At 42.3% G+C, this 18221-nt stretch overlaps 4 protein-coding genes across 7 annotated transcripts; 2 read left to right on the forward strand and 2 right to left on the reverse strand.

Moving 5' to 3' along the window:
* Positions 1-27: 27 nt before the first annotated feature.
* Positions 28-846, reverse strand: NHP2 (NHP2 ribonucleoprotein). Its single transcript, XM_065491958.1, has 4 exons — positions 621-846; positions 461-536; positions 218-394; positions 28-159 (listed from the first exon to the last, which is right to left on the reverse strand). Exons 1-4 carry the CDS (start codon positions 778-780, stop codon positions 54-56), a joined length of 519 nt encoding a protein of 172 aa, XP_065348030.1. The 5' UTR covers positions 781-846; the 3' UTR covers positions 28-53.
* A 268-nt stretch (positions 847-1114) lies between these two features.
* Positions 1115-8943, forward strand: LOC135944767 (zinc finger protein ZFP2-like). Of its 2 annotated transcripts, XM_065491951.1 has the most exons (8): positions 1115-1316; positions 1386-1603; positions 1663-1803; positions 1855-2156; positions 5288-5917; positions 5977-6114; positions 6777-7056; positions 7128-7547. In XM_065491951.1, the coding sequence occupies exons 2-8, from the start codon at positions 1460-1462 to the stop codon at positions 7458-7460; spliced, it is 1968 nt and encodes a 655-aa protein (XP_065348023.1). In that variant the 5' UTR covers positions 1115-1316; positions 1386-1459; the 3' UTR covers positions 7461-7547. The 2 variants fall into 2 exon arrangements, with proteins under 2 accessions (XP_065348023.1, XP_065348024.1); XM_065491952.1 differs by lacking the exons at positions 5288-5917; positions 5977-6114; positions 6777-7056; positions 7128-7547 and adding exons at positions 7568-8095; positions 8151-8433; positions 8491-8943 and having other exon boundaries at positions 1118-1316.
* Positions 8944-9040: 97 nt separating this feature from the next.
* LOC135944768 (facilitated trehalose transporter Tret1-like) lies at positions 9041-11647 on the reverse strand. Its single transcript, XM_065491953.1, has 5 exons — positions 11447-11647; positions 11057-11356; positions 10832-11002; positions 10329-10775; positions 9041-9542 (listed from the first exon to the last, which is right to left on the reverse strand). The coding sequence occupies exons 1-5, from the start codon at positions 11627-11629 to the stop codon at positions 9141-9143; spliced, it is 1503 nt and encodes a 500-aa protein (XP_065348025.1). The 5' UTR covers positions 11630-11647; the 3' UTR covers positions 9041-9140.
* A 209-nt stretch (positions 11648-11856) lies between these two features.
* Positions 11857-17657, forward strand: mip40 (Myb-interacting protein 40). Of its 3 annotated transcripts, none has more exons than XM_065488352.1 (7): positions 11857-11875; positions 12188-12210; positions 12389-12488; positions 16627-16861; positions 16932-17132; positions 17193-17361; positions 17415-17657. In XM_065488352.1, exons 3-7 carry the CDS (start codon positions 12410-12412, stop codon positions 17592-17594), a joined length of 864 nt encoding a protein of 287 aa, XP_065344424.1. In that variant the 5' UTR covers positions 11857-11875; positions 12188-12210; positions 12389-12409; the 3' UTR covers positions 17595-17657. The 3 variants fall into 3 exon arrangements, with proteins under 3 accessions (XP_065344424.1, XP_065344422.1, XP_065344423.1); XM_065488350.1 differs by having other exon boundaries at positions 11858-11875; positions 16911-17132; XM_065488351.1 differs by having other exon boundaries at positions 11858-11875; positions 16911-17132; positions 17436-17657.
* The last annotated feature ends 564 nt before the right edge of the window (positions 17658-18221 follow it).

The raw sequence follows: 18221 nt of genomic DNA on the forward strand, positions 1-18221 counted from the left end.
TGGGATATCTCTAAAAAATAAGATGTCTATAATTTTCAAGGCCAGTACCGTGTTTATTCAGGCTCCTCTTTGATTTCCTGTTTGATCTTGAGTCCGTCTTCTATCCAAATCGGCTCTGGCATGGTCGTTATCGTTTCTTGGCACTCGTCATACAGTTCCCTAGTTAAAATGAAATTAAATATAATCCCTGAAATCGAATGAGAAAGCCGGAACTCACTTGTAGTCTGGTTTTGGCTTGATCAGCATCAGCAAAATTGACCTCAGGGTTCCAATGCTCTGTCCAAGGTCCTGTCGAGAGGGAACGTAAACATAGGGCAGACCCTTTTGCTCGCACACTCCAGGAATGTGGCACATGATGTCGATTGGATTCACATCTCCAGCCAAAATCACGATTCTGGAATTAATATGAGTTCCATTGTAAGTACATGTATGTAGTTGATTATTTTTATCGACATCTTACCCTCTCTCGTCTTTCCTGAGGCCTCTCTGAACTGCTTTCAGTCCAAACACCATGTTGGCTTTCTTGTCTTTTGAAGCTAATAACATGAAATTCGAGTTAATTTTATCTCAAAACAACTGTTTCGCTGCGAGCACGTGGACGCAGGCAAGCGACAACTCACCTTTTTTTGCGAGTTTCAGCAGTTTCTTGGTCAGTTTTTTGCTCGCCATCGGCTTCGCGATTTTGTTGACGAATTTCAGCTTGTCGGTGTACGAAACTTCGCCTTCGACAATGCTGGCGTCACCATTTTCGGGTTCTAGTACTTTACTCTTCTTGCCCATGTTGACGTTTGTGATGATTCCGTCTTCAGACGCTGAACAACAACAACAACATGAAACGCTGATTGACTCCAAACAATGCGGCCAATGCGCTGAGACAATGCTGCCAACAAAATCGTACTATAAAAATGAATTTGTGCAGGCGAGTGGGATAATTTCAAATTATTTTCACATTTTTCATTTTGATTTATTTATAAGTATTTTAAATAAAACATTTAGTCAGATATTATTTCACATTTTTTAAAGTTTTCAGCATGAATTTTAAATTTTCATCTATCTCTATATTATTTCACATTCTGAAAGGTTTCCAACACTGTTCTAAAAGTGAGCCTGGAGCCTGTCAACTGTACGGTCCATAGCTCCAAAATCCAAGCCAATAATTTTAGCCGAAGAATTTGTCTATTTAATTTTCAACACTTTGTCTCTAAAACCATCTCTAGTCGCGTATTCTCTTGCTGGTACTGGAACTGGAGGCTTTTCCGAAAGTGTTTCATAACAACTAGATAAGTTTGAATTGTGAAACCACACAATTTCGTAATGTATGTAAACAGTTTATGATTTAACACGGTTGACAAAAATTAATAATTCCTGCGCCTTTTTTGATGCAGCTCCAAGACAGAAATGGCCAAGTTTTGATCGCGTTCTTGGTCAAAATATAGACGGAGACGAATTAAATAAGAATATGGCGACAGGCAACATTTTGGACTTGTGTCGGCTCTGCGGCACCGACACTTTAAGCATGAGCATTTTGAGGCACAACATCTTCGACGACGAGGGCCAGTTGAAGAAATTTGCTGAAAAGATCAGCAGTTGTTTGCCGGTTAATGTACGTATTCTAAATTACTGCTTCTTTCCCCGTAGCCTCATGCGTTAAAATTCAATCAGGTGGCTGAAGAGGATCCCTTGCCCAAAATAATGTGCGGCGAGTGTGCTTACAAACTGGACTTGCTCAGCGAGTTCCGAGAAAAATCGGCAAAAACCGAGTCTGCCCTGATGGTGCTTCTCAAGCAGGATATTAAACATGAAGTAAGGCTTGGTTTTTTAACCAATGATTTAAATAATCATTTAAATTACCAGGCGTCCGATGTAGAGGAACAGACTGAAGTGAAGGAAGCGACTGAGACGGTGAATTTAAAGAGACAATCAAGCCGTAGATCCGTGAAAACGCGCCGCTACTTTGTCGACTCGGAATCTGAAGAGGACACTCAACAGAGTGATGATGATTTTCACTGCGACGACAACTACAGGGACGACGATGACGAAGATTCGGAAATAGCAGAGCCTGTGAAAAAGAAGGAAAGGAGATCTATGCCGACCAGGGCCAGCAAGAAGACTAACAACAAGAAAGCAGCCCTGGAAAAAGAAGAAATAACTGCTGAGTATGAACCTTTTTTTACTTTAAAAAATTCCAAAAATTAGGACCTCTTGAAATAAGTTCCCTTAAGTTGATGAGTATATAAATATGTGTGAATTACCCAAGAAGCCAAAACTGTTTTTAAAAGACGTGAGGGAATTGTGACGGCGAGGCGTGATTGCAGGGAGTGCAGCTTGTGCGGACTGCAAGTGCCTGACATTGTTGCACATAAGCGAGAGCTGCACGCCCACCTGCTGAATTGTCCCAAGTGCCCTCAGGTGTGTGACTCGCAGCGAGCGCTAAACAAGCACGTCCAAGAGCTTCACGCCTCCAATGAGCAGTTGCACAGCTTTTCAGTCGTCTGCACCAAGTGTCCGAAGCGGTTCACCAGCCGAACCGCCATGAACGCGCACGCCAGGCGGGTGCATGGCGGACAGCAGCGCAAGGAAATGAGTCTGCTGTGCAAATACTGCGGACGGGCTTTTTCCCGAAAGCAGTACCTGGTCGACCACGAAAGGAAGCATAGAAACGAGAGGCCTTTCAAGTGCACCACCTGTGAAAAAGGGTTCTACTCCAAGGTGAGATCCGTTTTTAAACCTTTCAAACAGTTTAGGTGTGCTCCAAAATTAAACTGGTGATAAAATCCTTTTAATCAATCGATTCACCTAAAAATTGATTTCTTTATTTTTGAATTTTTATATTTTGCCAGGTGCTTAAATTAAAACAATCCAATTAATCGTAGAAAAAATGACTGAAGGTTTTGGAATTAATTCTTCGCACAATTTGACATCGAAAAACAGGTCCAGCGGATTTTTCTGTGAACTGCGGCCACTGACAATGAGAGTGGGCGAAACTCGCGGGAATTTTGAAATTGGGGCGTGGTTTTCCGGGGAAATGAAGTAATGAGGCGTGACACCAGTCGCAAAAAGTGGGAAAATCTTAAAATTTAACGATTTTTTTCAGAATTAGAAGGAATTTTGGAATTGTGGGTATTTTTCCAGGAGAAATGATAAAAGAATGCGTGGCCCATGTCAAAAAGAGCGGGAAAATCGTACATTTTGATGATTTTTCTCATAATTTGCCATTTTTTTGCGAAAGCCCTTGGTGTTCGTTGCCGCCAATAGATGACGCCAACGGTTTCTTTTGATTTAAAGGTTCTTCCGCTGTGATTTTAGACTCAATTCTGCTCTTATGCTTTCAGCCCTTGAAATAATTTCCTTTGATGTGCTGGAAACCAAAATCGGTTCGACCAATCGCCATAGAAACGTGAAAAAAAACATTTTTCCAACGTTTCTACGGCGAATGGCTGGATTGATTTATGTTTTCAGCACGTGTAAAGAAATAATTCTAGATGCAGAATGCACAGCAGCAAGATTGAGTCTTAAATTACAGCAGAAGTTAATTAAAATCTAAAGAAACCACTGGCGCCATCTATTGGTGGATTTGAATTTCGAAAACTAAGCTTACGCAACTGGTAATTCCAGGGAAATTTTAAATGGGGATGCAGTTCGCAGGAAATTAAAAAGAAGGCGTGGTACATGTCATGAAATCAACGAGGATGCGAAGTCCTTTTTAATTAATTAAAATAATTAAAGAACATGACATGAAGCTGATTGCTTTAGCAATTTTTTCGATTTTAAATTATAATAGTCCAAAAATTGCTTAATTTCATGATTCTGTTATTTAGTTTTAAATGAAAATTAATTTTTACGATCTACAATACAATATTATTTTTAAAATTAAATTTAATTTAGTGTTCTAGTGCTTAAAAAAATACAAAATTTTCATTTTTCTGAATTATAAATAAAAAATCTGGCATTGTGTTGTTGTTTGTCAGGTTCTCCTGAAGAGCCATCTGCGGGTGCACACCGTTTCCGACTACAAGTTCGAGTGCGACCTGTGTCACATGCAGTTCACGACGCAGACGGGTTGCCGGGCGCACCGGAAGCGCCACTTTGAGGAGAACCGGCGTTTCGAGTGTTTGGCGTGCGGCTTGCGCTTCTTCAAGCGCGCCACCCTCGACTCGCACCAGGTCAGCAAACACACGCACATCAAGCCGTTCGAGTGCGCCATCTGCGCCAAACGCTTCCCCTGCAAGTACGATTTGCAGAAGCACATCGAGACTCACCTCAAGATCAAGTCGCAAGTGTGCGAGTTTTGCGGCGCTGCCTACTTCCGCTCGGACCATTTGCGCAGGCACAAAATGCTGCAGCACAAAGAACTCGTGCCGTCCTACAGGTGAATATACTTCTTCTATATTTTTCGTAATTGTTTTCTTGATGGTTTTATTTCAGCTGTGACATGTGCGGCCGAAGTTACACCGAAGAGAGATCCATGTTCAATCACAAACTGCGATACCACAAGCTTGGAGAGCTTAGTGCCAAACACGCTCTTTCGTCTAATCCCTAAGTCCGTTAATTGGAATCTCGCCTAGGTACAATTCCCTGTGAGCGATGAAAATTGTTGCTTTAAGAAATATTCTGAGAAACAAGACTTATGGAGAGTCCCAGATCAGACTGTGTGATAGTTTCAAAATTTTCTGACTCAAGATAGACAGTAAAGTTTCTCAGATTTGAGGCTCTGGTGGGGAAAAACATGGGAATCTACACCAAAAACGCTTATTTTATCATTAAGTAAACTTAAGCTTGAAAACATTTCCCCCTGAGGGATGGATAATCAATTCCAACCCCAATTTAGTAATAAATAATTGAATGACCCTTTCAAACTTTGTGTCATCTAGAAAAGGAAAAAAAATGAATTTGAGTTATCAGACAACAACTTGTCCCATGAAGAAAAAATCTTGATAAATATGATTTTACGAGAATTTAAAAAATTACAAGATGTTGTCTCGTCAAGGTGTCTGCAAATTCCATCATGATTTGGCAAAAACTAATTAAAAATTTAAATTCCCGTGAGACGTGATACTTAAGTTCAGCCTCGTAATTGATTTTTTCCTAATTTCACGTACGGAAAAACTGCATTCTTTAATTCTCACTCAGAGTCCTAGTTAATACATTTTAAATAAATTTACCAAAAATTTGATTTTGCTCAAAGGGTGATTACCTTATTTTCATCTAAAACGTTTTGGCTTCTTTGGGAATCCCCATAATCAATCAATCTTTCCTTAAAAGTAAACAAATATTTCCCCTTCTACAGGAAAGTAATGAAAGATGAAAGCCCGGCTACCAGCCTGGAAGGAAAGAGGCTCAAATCAAAATATCTGTGCAAAATCTGCAAAAAGGAATTTTCCAAGGAGCTAACGCTGCAGAAACACGAAAGTATGGAGCACACATTCCTGTGCGTGGCGTGCAACGTGCCGTTCATGTCCAGCCGAGACCGAGGGATACACAAATGCTTCTCCAGTTTCCAGGAAGATTACTCTCAGAACTCTAGAGGACGGAGAACGGCCCGGTCGAAGGTGCTGACGTGCGAGCAGTGCAAGAAAACGTATTCGTCTCACGCCAACTTCGTGCGACACGTCGCCGAGCCGCACACGCACCACTGCAAGGTTTGCAACATTTATTTCGCCACGCAAAGACAACGACTGGCCCACGGGTGCCGACCGGCGCCCCAGCCCGAAGGGACTCTCCCGGACGCCTCTACCAAATATAAATACCAGTGCAGCAAGTGCGCCAAGGGGTTCGTCCAAGAGACCAACTACCTCGAGCACATTGCCAAAGCGCACGACAGCTTCTGCAAGACCTGCAAACGGTACTTTATCTCCGCTCGAGACCGCATTGCACACTCGTGCCTCTACAAATGCCGCCATTGTGATTTTAGTGCGAAGTAATGCATTATTTATTTTTTGTATGCCCATGGAGGGTTGAATGACCAATTTATTTCAGGACGCACACCAAACTGCAAGTGCACATCGAGAACATTCACGAGAATGGGATTGAGTTCGAGTGCGATATTTGCAAAGAAAAATTTCTGTCTAAACGAAGTCTCATCAGCCACATTGTCGCCAGCGGAATCGATCACAGGTATGACTAATTTTACTACGGTGCTTTAAATAATAAAATAGAAAAGTAACCAAGAGAAAATCTTGGAAAGTCAGCCTCTTGGACATGGAGTTTACAAAATTGAACCAAAAGATGCCTATTTAGACGGCAGAAAACTTGGAAGTTGCACACAATTTTTGGAATTTTTTTAATTTGGGTAATTTTAGAGTTTTGAGTATCTAAAAACGGCCTTTAATTACTTTTTTAAATATAGGATGAAATGTTGCTCTTACAATTAGTGCGTGTAAGAGGCCTAGACACTCTCAGGATGGTGCAACCTTCCGTTTTTGAGATTCTGCGGTGAAAAAGGGGTATTTTTTTATCTAGGTAAATTTCGAGAAAATCAAAATTCTCGGTTGAATTTTACCCTATGAGCATGCTGGGGGTTACTCCTGAGGTCAGATAATCATTTCAACAGATAAAAAAATCGAACCCTGGCGTCAGGGTAACCCTCAAGCGATCAATATCGATAATTGGCCACTTTAACAATGCCTGACGGGCTCAGTGATTATTCAAATTTCAACGGCCAAGTCAAGATCTTTCAGAATATTTCAAACTCATCATTTTGAAGCCAACGGGGTGCTCAGGAAACACCCAAAATGGCTAATTTTCAGCCCCTTTGATTTTAAAACCCATTTTTACAGTTTCATCGGCACGTACTGCAGTATTTGCAACTACGACTACCGCTCCATGTACAGCCTGAAGCTTCACATCCAGCGGGTGCACCAGGGCGTCTTTAAATGCACCGGCTGCAACACCAGTTTCGCCACAAAAGAAGAGCGCAAGGTCCACTACAAAGCGAACCACTCGCAGAAAAAGCAGGAGGTGCAGTGCCCCGAGTGCCCGAAAATCATCAGCAACATTCACAACCTCCAAATCCACATCAACATGGTGCACAGGAAACTTCGACCGCACCTTTGTCAGGTGAAGAAATACTCCCTTTTCAATTTTGCAGGAAATTTTCTTTTTCAAGTCATTAATAATAATTTTTTCAGGTTTGTGGAAAGTCGTACCCGTGCAAATCGTCTCTGCAATTCCACATGACGATGCACACCGGCGAGAAGAAGCATGTTTGCAATGTGTGCGGACACGCGTTCGCTCGAATCGAGAACCTGAAGCAGCACATGCGGATCCACAACAATGTGAAGCCATTCTTGTGCGACTTCTGTCCGCAAAAGTTCCGTCAAGCCGGATCTCTGAAGATCCATCGCAGGATTCACACAGGGGAAACGCCCTATCACTGTCACTTGTGCCCAAAGAAATATATCTCCAATGGATTGTTGAAAAACCACCTGAAATACCATCCTGTCGACAGAGATATCGAATAAAAAAGATCAATTGAAAATTCGCAATTTGTTTTTGATAATTCCAGTTTGGCTTCTTGGGTTTTGATATTATTTTACCTTATTATTTGTAACAATTCCTATTTTTTCAGATTTACGTGGCCGTGGAAAGGTGTAAAACTCCCTTGCGGTCGGCGCAAAAAGAAGCCTATACAACCCGAGCCACAGTCTGACGATGATCTCATGAAAATTGAAGTCATAGACGTGCGCTCACTGCCAGACTTCTCGGCAGAACCAGCTCTCCCGCCAGAAAATGTGACCGTCGAGGAATTCAACAACCCCCTAACTGCGCGAGCCGACTTCACGTGTTCCCAGTGCCACATCAAGTTCAAAAACTACGGCTCGTACACAAATCACTCGAAGAAACCTCACACATACCACTGCAAGTGGTGCAACAGGAATTTCGTCAACGCTCGAGGGGAGCACGCGTGCGCCTTCAAGTGCACCAAGTGCGAATTTCGGTATTTCAAGACCAACGGCGCCCTGAGGAGTCACACCAGGTGGTTCCACACGGGAGACGAGTTTCTCTGCCACGACTGCGGAGCCAAATGCCCAACCAAATTGAGCATGCGCACTCACTACAAGAAGGTTCACATCAAAAAGCAGAGTGAAGACCAAAGGTAGGCCTTTGAATTCTCATTCACAGCCCTAACAATTTGCGATTTTCTTTTCCAGTTACAAGACTTGGTGCTCCGAGTGTCAGCGGAGTTTTTCCTCTACCTTTTCCCTGATGAAACACAAACAACGAAAGCACGAGGGCAAGATTCTCTGCTCCGTCTGCCCGGAGGCCTTTGCCTCGAAAGAGGAGCGCAGGGAGCACGTGAAGCTGGTGCACCCGTCGACCAGAGAGAAGCAGCTGTTTGACTGTCCAGAGTGCGGCAAGAAATTGAGTTCCAGAGCCATGATGCAGGTTCACGTCGACAACATCCACAAGAAACTTAAACCCCACCTCTGTCAGGTAATTTATTTCTCAATTTATTTTTATTTCTTGAAGATCATTAAATTAATCTTTCAGGTTTGTGGAAAAGCATTTGCGGTTGTGTCTCACCTCAAATTGCACATGATGATGCACACCGGAGAAAAGAAGCATGTTTGCAAAGTGTGCGGGCACGCGTTCGCCCGCATCGAAAATCTAACTCAGCACAAGAGGATCCACGAAGACTTGAAGCCTTTCCTCTGCGACTTCTGCCCCATGAAGTTCCGGCAGCAGAGCTCGTTGAAGAGCCACAGGCGCATTCACACAGGAGAAACGCCGTACAAGTGCCAATTGTGCCCTTCCAGCTTCCGAAGCAAACAGCAGCTCGATAACCATGTCAAGTTCCATCCATCTTAAATTTTTGTCGCTTGGCATGGTAAAAGGGTTCACTAGATTTTTTTTTAATAACTCAGGAATTTTCACATCAGTATTTGGAATAGTTAGAAATAGCAATTTTACTTCTCCTTCTAATTCGTAATTTTAGTTTTTTACGTTCAAAATTACAAAATTTCAAAATTTATAAAAAAACCTCAGGTCTTTTCTTCCTAATTTTACTTATTTTACTTATTTTAAGCTTAAATTAATTACTGTATATCAATTTACATCAGATTTAATGGCAGTAAAAAGTATATGAATTGGCACTTAATAACAAAAGTCTGTTTTCTCAGTCAAATTGCACAACATTTGTATCACACAGTCCGGAACTGGGGCTGGTTTTCTTCGTGCTGTTCGCACAGCTGCTCGATCTGCATGTGCGAGGCGCCTTTAGTCTCCGGAATCCAGAGGCCTGACGTGACAGAGCCGAGGGCGCAAAACGCGGCGTAGAGGGCGAGAACGGCCTCCATGCCGCCCAGCAAGTGTTCCAGGTCGAAAAAGGTCTTGGTGACCAAGAAGGCGACGACCCAGCTGAAGGAGCCGGTGGCCGAGGTCGCCACCGACCGGTGTTGCTGGGCCACTAGCTCCCCAAGGAGCAGCCCGGACACGGGTCCCAGTCCGACCGAGTTGGCCACGATGAACAGGCTGAGGAACAGCAGCGGCCACACTCCGCCTGGCCCGAAGGCCATGCCCAGCAGGGCGAACGCCATCACAGCCTGTGGGATGAGAGAGATATGGCCATTATTAAATTTTTTTAAACTTAATTTTAAGAGTGGCCAGCAATTAAACAACATATTGTTGCTTAAAAATCTCATTGAAAGCGTAAAATGTTATGATTTTCCCGCGCATTGCATCACATGCCACGCCTTATGATTTTTACAGGAGACCACGCCCCCATTTGAACGATCCTGCGGGTTTTCAGTAAAAAATGTCTAATTTAACGATTTTCTTGCACTTTGCAACGGGTGCCACGCCTCCTTTATGAAGCTTTACAGTAAACCACACCCCCATTTCAAAATTGCCTTATCTTCTAAAAAACAATACTGGATTTTTCAATTTTCCCGCGCTTTCTGTCACATATGCCACGCCTTGTCTGTAAATTTGCCCTGTTAAAAAATATCCGCGAATTTATTATGAATTCTCTCACTGCATTCTACGATGAACCACGCCCCCTTTTCTAAATTCCCGCGAGTTTACGCCCTTTTCAAGTGGTCGCTTTTCACAGAGAGAATCAGGTTTTCTCCAATTTCCAATAAGTTGCAACTTTTAGTCGTTCAGTTTTCCATCGATCTCAAGTCTCACAATCAGTCTCAACATCCCCCCCCCCTTCTATAGAACGGCGTTGCCACACCTTGAACGATGTGTCAACGCCGCGCCATAAGAAATCATGCATTGCAGTGGGAGGGGGTGTCAATGTAGAGCTACGCCCGGTGTTGCCACATTGTACCGAAGGGTTTCGCAAAAAGCTCCAGACGAAAAATCAACCTTAATTAATTATCTACCTGCGAGGAGATGAGCAGCAGCCTCCGTCCGACAAAGTCGAGCAGCCCGCACGCGGCCAGGGTTGCCACCCACTGCACGGTGCCGACGACCACCGTGGCTGCCTCGGCGCTGACGGTCGAGTGCGTCGCGGACATGATTGGCTCCAAATAAGCCACGATGGCCCGGATTCCGCACAGACGGCTGCTGGTGCGCACCATGCCCACCAGGAGGATCGGTTTCACGGCCGCTTTCAGGGCTTGAAACCTGCCCTTGAGGCTGCTGGCCGTCGGCTGCAGGTGGAGCAGTTCAGACAGCTCGGACTGCACGTCGAAATTGTCGCCTCTCAGCCGCTTCAGGGCTTCGTGGCTCTCGTGCAGTTTTTTCTTGGACGCCAGGTAGCACGGGGACTCGGGCACTGCGAACGGCAGGACGATGCCTGGAAGCGTCACGGCTACTCCGAACCAAGCCTGCAGAAATATTGATGAAATTTAAAAATAATTCGCGCTGATTAAAAATTTTATACCAAGTGTCTCCACGAATCGAGAAATAGACTAGCAACGTAGCAGGCCAGGGTGCCAACGTTGAACATGAGGACCGGCACGCAGCCGAGAGCCCCTCTGTGCGAAGGGTGGGCGATCTCGCTGACGTACAGCTGCACCGAGTCCCCGATAATTCCCAAACACACGCCAAAGAGCTGTCAAAAATTATTTTAATAAAACCGAAACAATTTCCAAACAAAAGTACTCACCAGGTGGGTCAGTAAAATAGGCCAGGGTGCGTTTGCCGTAGCGAGAATGGCCCAGGAAAGGGCGAGAGGAATCGAGGAGAGCCAGATGGTGGTCCTGCGGCCCTTGGACAGCAACGGCCCCGCGAGAGCTGCCCCGAAGAGGGCTCCCAGCATCAGCAGACTAGCGACCCACGAGAGTGTGTCTTCGGTCAGGACCAGACCCTCCATCGGGCTTTTCAGCAGCGGCAGCGCCGGCGTGATGAAGCCCAAACTCGCACCGCTCGCCAAACACGACCAGCTTCCCAGAGCCGCAGCCATCACCTGACAATTGCAATTTACTCCGCTTAATAAAGTAGAGCGTTATACAGGCCAAAAGTTAAGCTAATAAATTAAAACAAATCATCTGCTTACTCCTCGCCACAAGGATGGCTTGGTTTCCTTCACCAACTGCTCTTCACTGGAGGCTGGAGAGGTGTTCCGTTGCTGCTGACAGGAGGGCTGTTGCCAGAATTTCGCCCCTTTCGCTGATCCATCTAGGATATCCTCCGAGTTCGGGCCAGAAATTTGCAGATTTTGTGTGTAAAATACGCTCATTTTATTCTTTTCCTGTAAACAAAGGAATCAGGAATACAATAATTGCAAGGAAAAGTGAGAAAAATAGTCAGTTTGACTAATCAAGTTTCATTTTAATCCTAAATTATCCTTGCCGCGATTATACATGCGAGCGTACGAACTTTACAAGTTTACACGTCACTTTCGCGCCAAATATATTCAAACGCGACACCCCAGCGCGCGCTGAAGCCTGCGAGCCAAGCAGTTGGATTTGTAAACAAACAACTCGGTTTGAATCAGCCCCTGCTCACTCATATGGCGCGAAAATGCGCCAGCTAAGAAGTTCTGCAGCCACACACAGGTGGCAGGTCGATAGCTTTTTAAGCCAATAAGAGGCCGTCTCGGAGTTTGTTGCCTGTTACGCCCACGAAAAACTCCGCACATACGCCCCTCTTCGCCTCCCTCTGCCCGTGGGCGTAACCGGCAACAAACTCCGAGACGGCCTCTGATTGGCTTAAAAAGCTATCGACCTGCCACCTGTGTGTGGCTGCAGAACTTCTTAGCTGGCGCATTTTCGCGCCATATGAGTGAGCAGGGGCTGGTTTGAATTTCGGCGTTCTCAGGTGATTTTCTCATTATCTTCTCACAGAGATTCAATTTACGTTTGGAAACTTGGAAATTTCATCCATTAAACTGCTTGGGGTCATTTGGCACTGGTTAATCGTGTAAAAAAGTAACTTTAAGGCGAATTCGTTCGTTTATTTCATGAAGATTTTATGTTTTGTTGGTTGTTCTTCACAGGTGCTCAATTAATAAATCGAAATGCCTCCCAAACGGAGGAGCGTAAAGACCAAATCTAAGGACGAGGAAGAGCCTACAGAAATGATTTTGCCTGATGGAGGTATGTTGAATTTAATTTTATGTAGCTAGCAGTTTAATCTCAAAAAAATTAAACGGATTGTCGATGACTTTCGGCTTGATTTCGATTCCTCTCGGCGAAATTTATCCAACGTTTTGTGTGCGTATTTGGAGGAAAAATTCCTTAAATTGTGTAACAAATAAATAAGGAAGCCTGATTTTCTCAGAAATTTATTTCCACCTGGAAACATTTCAGAAATTTGCCGTCAAAATACATATAGTTGTGTGATAGAGTCAAATCCTTGAATGTTTATTTATAAAAATCCTGCGAAATGGACTAAATCGATTAAAGCAATATGTCTGAATCTGAATAAGTGTTGCGAAAATTTAAATAATATAAGCAGACACGGACACGTAACGATGACAGAAGAGCAGAAAGAAGTGCCGAGCGTGCATGCAATTTGTTATTTTTTTTCAATGCACTAGTTGCAAAGTAAACGTTTCGCAAGGCGAAACTTAATTTATTTGCATTCGCCAGCTAGCAAAGCAAGTTTATTTATACGTGAATTTTTAACCTTGCCATTGAAGAAGATCATGACTCGCGCTCGCTCGCTCGTGGCCGAAATCGTGATGTTATTGTCAAAAATAATAGTGTATCAAATCATCGTGCATGCGGAGGAGGATGATGATGATGATGTACCGAAAAGCGTTTTAATCGCCGCATTTCTTTGCATTGTTTCTTTCCTGGAGGAAGCTCTTTGATCAGCTTTTATTGCTCACGCATGCACTCATTTCCTGCTACCTTGTAACAATCAGGGAAATCGACAAATTAAATTTATTTAAAAACGGACGGTGGTTAAATCTTCGATTTGTTAGCAAAATTATTAAAACACAAAACGAAATGAGAAGAAAATTACTACTTGTAATATATCATTTTCCGAATTGTGAAATAGGAAAAATAGGAAATTTTTATCAAATCATTGCAAATTAATGACAAGACGAATCGAGTAATTTTTTTTTAATTTCTGAAAACATCCTGAGTTTAAAGAGGAATGATACTGCAAAAGCCTGGAAAATGCTTGTTGCCAATGTATAAACTCGTCCCTTAGGATTCAGTTGAAGCCTAAATTGACCTAAGAAGCGCTGTAATTTTTTTGAGAAAATTGGCTGCAAAGTTAGCGTGCTTTTCAAATGGTAAATGGCTGTCTCCTTGCTTGAAATCCGATTTTATTTCAAAACCAAGAGTTTCCCCAATAAGTGGCATACACAATTGGACAGATCTCGACGAGAGGAATCGGAATATGCCAAGAAAATATGTTCAAGCGCTGTACATTTTGGAGAAAATTGGCAAAATTTGAATTTTTACTGTAGGAAGGTCCTTTTTATTATTGCAAATTGTTTATCGATCAATTGCTTATGGCATCCAACAATTCAAATAATTTTTAATCGTTGCCCAGTATCATTCCACTTTAAAGTGGATCGATAGAGGGCGACAATTGAAAATTATTTTCTGAATATTGTTGGATGCAATCAGGGTTTATGTACCAATTTTGCAACGCGCAACAATGCGCCACTGGTTTATTGCCGATTTTTTCCGAATTTAACCCCGAAAAAAAATCAAATATCGTGCCAAAAAAGTCAAAAGTATTGGAAAATTGCGAAGATTACAGTTAAAATTTTTGGTTTCTTGGTGAAACCAGTGGCTTTTATACTGATTTTTTTAAAAATCCTTATTTTTAGTCATCTATAAGGGAATATTTGACCTTCCATAAATATGCACGTGTTTCGGAAAAAATCGCAAAAAATGTTTGTATGCAATGTCGTGGGTTTTTACAGAAAAATTGCGGATTTTTACGAACCCTGGATGCAATAGCAGTTGATTGATAAACAATTTGTTCATTTTTTTTTTAATTTCCAGCGCTTGAGCACATTATTTTGGCAGATTTCGAATCCTCTCGTCGAGATCTGTCCAACGGCGTATGAAACCTTTTAGGGAAACTCTTTGTTGTGAAACAAAATTCGAATAAGGAGACAGTAACTTTGTAGCCAATTTTCTCAAAAATTGTACAATGTTTCTTTGGTCTATTTTGGCTTAAACTGAATCCAAAGGGATCAGTTCAGGCATTTGCCACAAGCATTTTCCAGGATTTTGCAGTAAAATGTCCGATTTTTTCCAAATTTCTCAAAAATTAAATGATTTTTTCGTTCCATTTCGATTCTTCTCATCGCGATCTATCCAACGGGGCGCCAATTTTGAGTAAAAATGCCCTAAACTGTGAAATAAATCGTGATTTTACAGTAGGGAGACAATATTTGATTAGCATCCAAATCGTTGAGCCAATTAAAAAAAAAGAAAAAGTAAATAAAGTACAATTTAGGAAAATTTTTGCTATTTCCGCTATTTCCTAATATTTAGTATTTTTCAAGTTAAGGTAAAGAAGATTTTCCTCAAATAATCTTCTCTTATTAAGTAAGAATAAGTAAATATTTTGCTACTATTATTAAATTATGTCTTCAAGCGTGTAACATCCTATAATTCTATTCTTACACCTTCTAGTCCTCGGCTTAAGCAAGAGAACCCGATAAATATTACGCGTCTGCTGTTAGAAGCAAATATGGATATGTGCGTATTTATCTATACCGTAAACAGCGGACGTAAATAATAGGATTTCCTTGATAGCTCGCCGGCTAATTAACAGTTTTAAGGTTAAACGCGGGCATATCAAATGCAGTCATAAATGAAAGCTTAATTCATCCTTTGGCAGACGCGGTCGCCGGGAAATATTATAAATAATTCGAAAACAAAACAAAAAATTACTGACCTTTTGCCGGCATCCAAGTGCAGCGCATGCCGTCGGGTGGAAGAGTGCGGCTCCTTATTTCCGCCGACTGCTCGCCGACTCTTGTATATAAATATATCGCTCAGGGGAGGGGGGCTGCTGGGCCGGGGTGAGACACACTCAACTCCTTCTTCCAACCTTCCACTTTTCATTTCTTACGTACGCCGTCCGACAATAGGAAGTGACTCTAATTAAACTGTCAGCCGCTGAATTTGCGAATTTTACGTGTTAATTAACCATTCAACGAAGAAGAACACGATGCTCGGATGCAATTTTATTTTTGTTTTAAATTTTGCTCGGCGGAGAACACCGTTATATAAAATTTTAAATTCTACACTACAACTACACACTCGAGAAAATGTTTCGAAAAGTAGTCCAGTGGCACAAGAGCGATGAAAGTTTTTCTCCGCTTTCAGTCTCTTCGTTGCAACTGATCAAATAATGTTAATTCACGGTTTGATCCGCGGATTGCATGCACGTATGCACATTTCTGTCCTAATTAATTAGCCAATACTGACTGCAATAATTTTTTGCGTTTATACGTTTGCAATCCACTATGAAAAAAGGTTTAAGGGAGTTTTCCTGTTTAAAATATGAAATAATTTAATTTTACGAGGATTTAAGCAAGGTTGCATTTGCTGACAACCCAGTTTTTTCACCACTGGTTTTTACCACTCAATTTTTACCAATTTCTTGCGCAAGAAATTAATTTATTCCATTTTTCTTCTACAAAAATCTTAAATTTCGGTCGGAGTGCTCAAAATTTCCTCCACTGTGCAGATATTTTCTTTTAAATTGCCTTTTTGCTGCCTCAATTTCGATTGCTACTGCGTCTCTGATTGGCTGAAAGGATCGAGACAGCAGCGCCACAGTGGCAGTCAGCACAATTAAGCTATGAGACCGGTTTTTACATCGGACTGACCAATCAGAGAGAACCGCTCCTTCCTCTGATTGGTTGCTGGCGTTTCTTTGACTTGGTTCAAACCAAAAACCGCCAAAAAAAAACGGATTTTACGTTTCCACCTATTTTCGGATGAGTGATTCGACTGGCTAACCCAATTCAATCTTCAGGAATCTATTTGCACTGTCAAAAATGAATGTGAATGTTAGATTGCTAATGAGTGCAACTGAAGATCGGTGGCCATGACAGTGGTGACGTCACACAATGGCCGTTCTCTTTGTCGAGCCCTCGTTTGCAAACAAGAAGGCTGCGATTCTAAAAATTCCAACTTCACTCTGATTTTCAGAATTTATAGCTTTGCACAATTAATACAATTTTTGAACACACGACATGTCCTTTAAAATTTTTAAACCAATCAGGAAATTTCAATTTGTTTACAGAAACGGAGGCCGAGGCCGAAGCCGAAGTGGCGGCCGCCGTAGACCATTTGCTGTTCACGCCGGAGAAGGAAGCAGTGGAGGAAGTGGCTTCGTCTGCTCAGCCGGTATCGATGGCGAGTCTGTCGATGGCCCGTTCTCGGCTCACCACCCTGCTTAGCAAGATTCACCGCGAGGAAGCGGACCACGAGACTGCCAGGAGCAGTCCCCTCGCCGACATTCACGCCGGGGACGACGCGTAAGCGTTTAATTCCTAATTAATTAAAATTGATAATAAAATGTTACAGTGATGGACGCGATTCGCCTAGCTTCAAGATAAAGAGCGAATCTGTGGCCGTGCCGAGCAAGAAGCGGCGACGGCGCGAGGTGCTGGAAACCGGAGGGCCGCACCATTCGTACGTGATGAAGCTGTTCGACCGCAGCGTCGACCTGGCGCAGTTCAACGAGAAAACCGCCCTCTACCCCGTTTGCAGAGCCTGGATGGCCAACAGGCCCAGACACGTTCCCAAGTAAGTTTTACAAAAATAAATAAAAAATGCTTCCAGATATTAATTTTAAAATTGTTTCAGGCCAATTCCGCCAGACAGCGATGAAGAGTATGATTATCTCGAGTTGGGCAGTGAAGAGTTGGGAAGCATTGTCCGCAAAATGCCACCCGCTGAAGCCAAGACAGAGGCGCACAACCGTGTTCCCCACAAGCTGCCGGTCAAATCGAATAATGACACAATTGTCAAGCAGGTAAATTATCGTTTTTTAGAACATCGAATTGATTGCAAATCCCAATTGATCAGCTTCTTGACACTTGCCTTCAGGAGGACTGCGACGAATCCCTCCTCGAGGAGCACAAACAGCACTGGCGCCAAGTAAAGAGAGACTGGGTGCAGGCGGCATTTAACAACGAGACGCGTTACGGCAAGAGCATCAAGATGATCGAAGACATTTACAAGCGCGCCCAGGAGCTGTACTCTTAATTCTAAAAATAAATGTAAATTCGTGTGTAAAATAAAATTAAAAGAAAAGACTTTGGTACTAAATAGAGAATTTTTTTGGTTGATCCTCTTAAAATCTTAATGATTTGTTTGCAGGCGAATTTGACAAATTGTTAAAAACTGAAGCAAGATTAAATGTTGGAAAAAATGGTTCCAAAATCTACAGAATAAAAAATGCAGTGCACTAAATATTTATACAAAAACTTTTGCTATTAATTTTGAGATGAGCTCAACAGGCATTGATGTGACGTTTTGCACTGAATTTAACACGAATTCACACAGTCGTTGAAGCAATTTTGCGTCAAGAAAACCCCAGACAGTTGGAAAGGGATTATCCTAATTTAATTTTCAGTTTTGTATTCATTTGTTTGCCTGCATTAATTTGTCCTTTTTTTGATTAATTATACAGGATTAGATTGTTTGTCAAACTGCGCTTTCTGATTAAATAGAAAAAACGAATTATTTTAAAATCTACCATGCCTAAAATTAATTATGTAAAAAATACACAGAAATAATGAATTAAGTTGGAATGTCAGACACAATTAAGCACGATCAATCACAAAATTTAAAGGCTTTATTGGAGGTACACTGAAAACTATGTCTATTTCG

Source organism: Cloeon dipterum, chromosome 4 (genome assembly GCF_949628265.1).
Source record: "Cloeon dipterum chromosome 4, ieCloDipt1.1, whole genome shotgun sequence".
Taxonomy (NCBI): domain Eukaryota; kingdom Metazoa; phylum Arthropoda; class Insecta; order Ephemeroptera; family Baetidae; genus Cloeon; species Cloeon dipterum.

Bases quoted from the DNA above. Each gene is read 5' to 3' on its own strand.
- LOC135944767 (XM_065491951.1), top strand. From the start codon at position 1,460: ATGGCGACAGGCAACATTTTGGACTTGTGTCGGCTCTGCGGCACCGAC. The intron at 1,604-1,662 runs GTACGTATTCTA...AAATTCAATCAG, and splicing joins GCAGTTGTTTGCCGGTTAAT to GTGGCTGAAGAGGATCCCTT. The intron at 2,157-5,287 runs GTATGAACCTTT...CCCCTTCTACAG, and splicing joins AAAGAAGAAATAACTGCTGA to GAAAGTAATGAAAGATGAAA.
- LOC135944768 (XM_065491953.1), bottom strand. From the start codon at position 11,629: ATGAGCGTATTTTACACACAAAATCTGCAAATTTCTGGCCCGAACTCG. The intron at 11,357-11,446 runs GTAAGCAGATGA...TGCAATTGTCAG, and splicing joins AGCCATCCTTGTGGCGAGGA to GTGATGGCTGCGGCTCTGGG. The intron at 11,003-11,056 runs GTGAGTACTTTT...AATTTTTGACAG, and splicing joins CTATTTTACTGACCCACCTG to CTCTTTGGCGTGTGTTTGGG.
- NHP2 (XM_065491958.1), bottom strand. From the start codon at position 780: ATGGGCAAGAAGAGTAAAGTACTAGAACCCGAAAATGGTGACGCCAGC. The intron at 395-460 runs GTAAGATGTCGA...TATTAATTCCAG, and splicing joins CTCAGGAAAGACGAGAGAGG to AATCGTGATTTTGGCTGGAG. The intron at 160-217 runs GTGAGTTCCGGC...CATTTTAACTAG, and splicing joins AAGCCAAAACCAGACTACAA to GGAACTGTATGACGAGTGCC.
- mip40 (XM_065488350.1), top strand. From the start codon at position 12,410: ATGCCTCCCAAACGGAGGAGCGTAAAGACCAAATCTAAGGACGAGGAA. The intron at 12,489-16,626 runs GTATGTTGAATT...ATTTGTTTACAG, and splicing joins AATGATTTTGCCTGATGGAG to AAACGGAGGCCGAGGCCGAA. The intron at 17,133-17,192 runs GTAAGTTTTACA...AAATTGTTTCAG, and splicing joins AGGCCCAGACACGTTCCCAA to GCCAATTCCGCCAGACAGCG.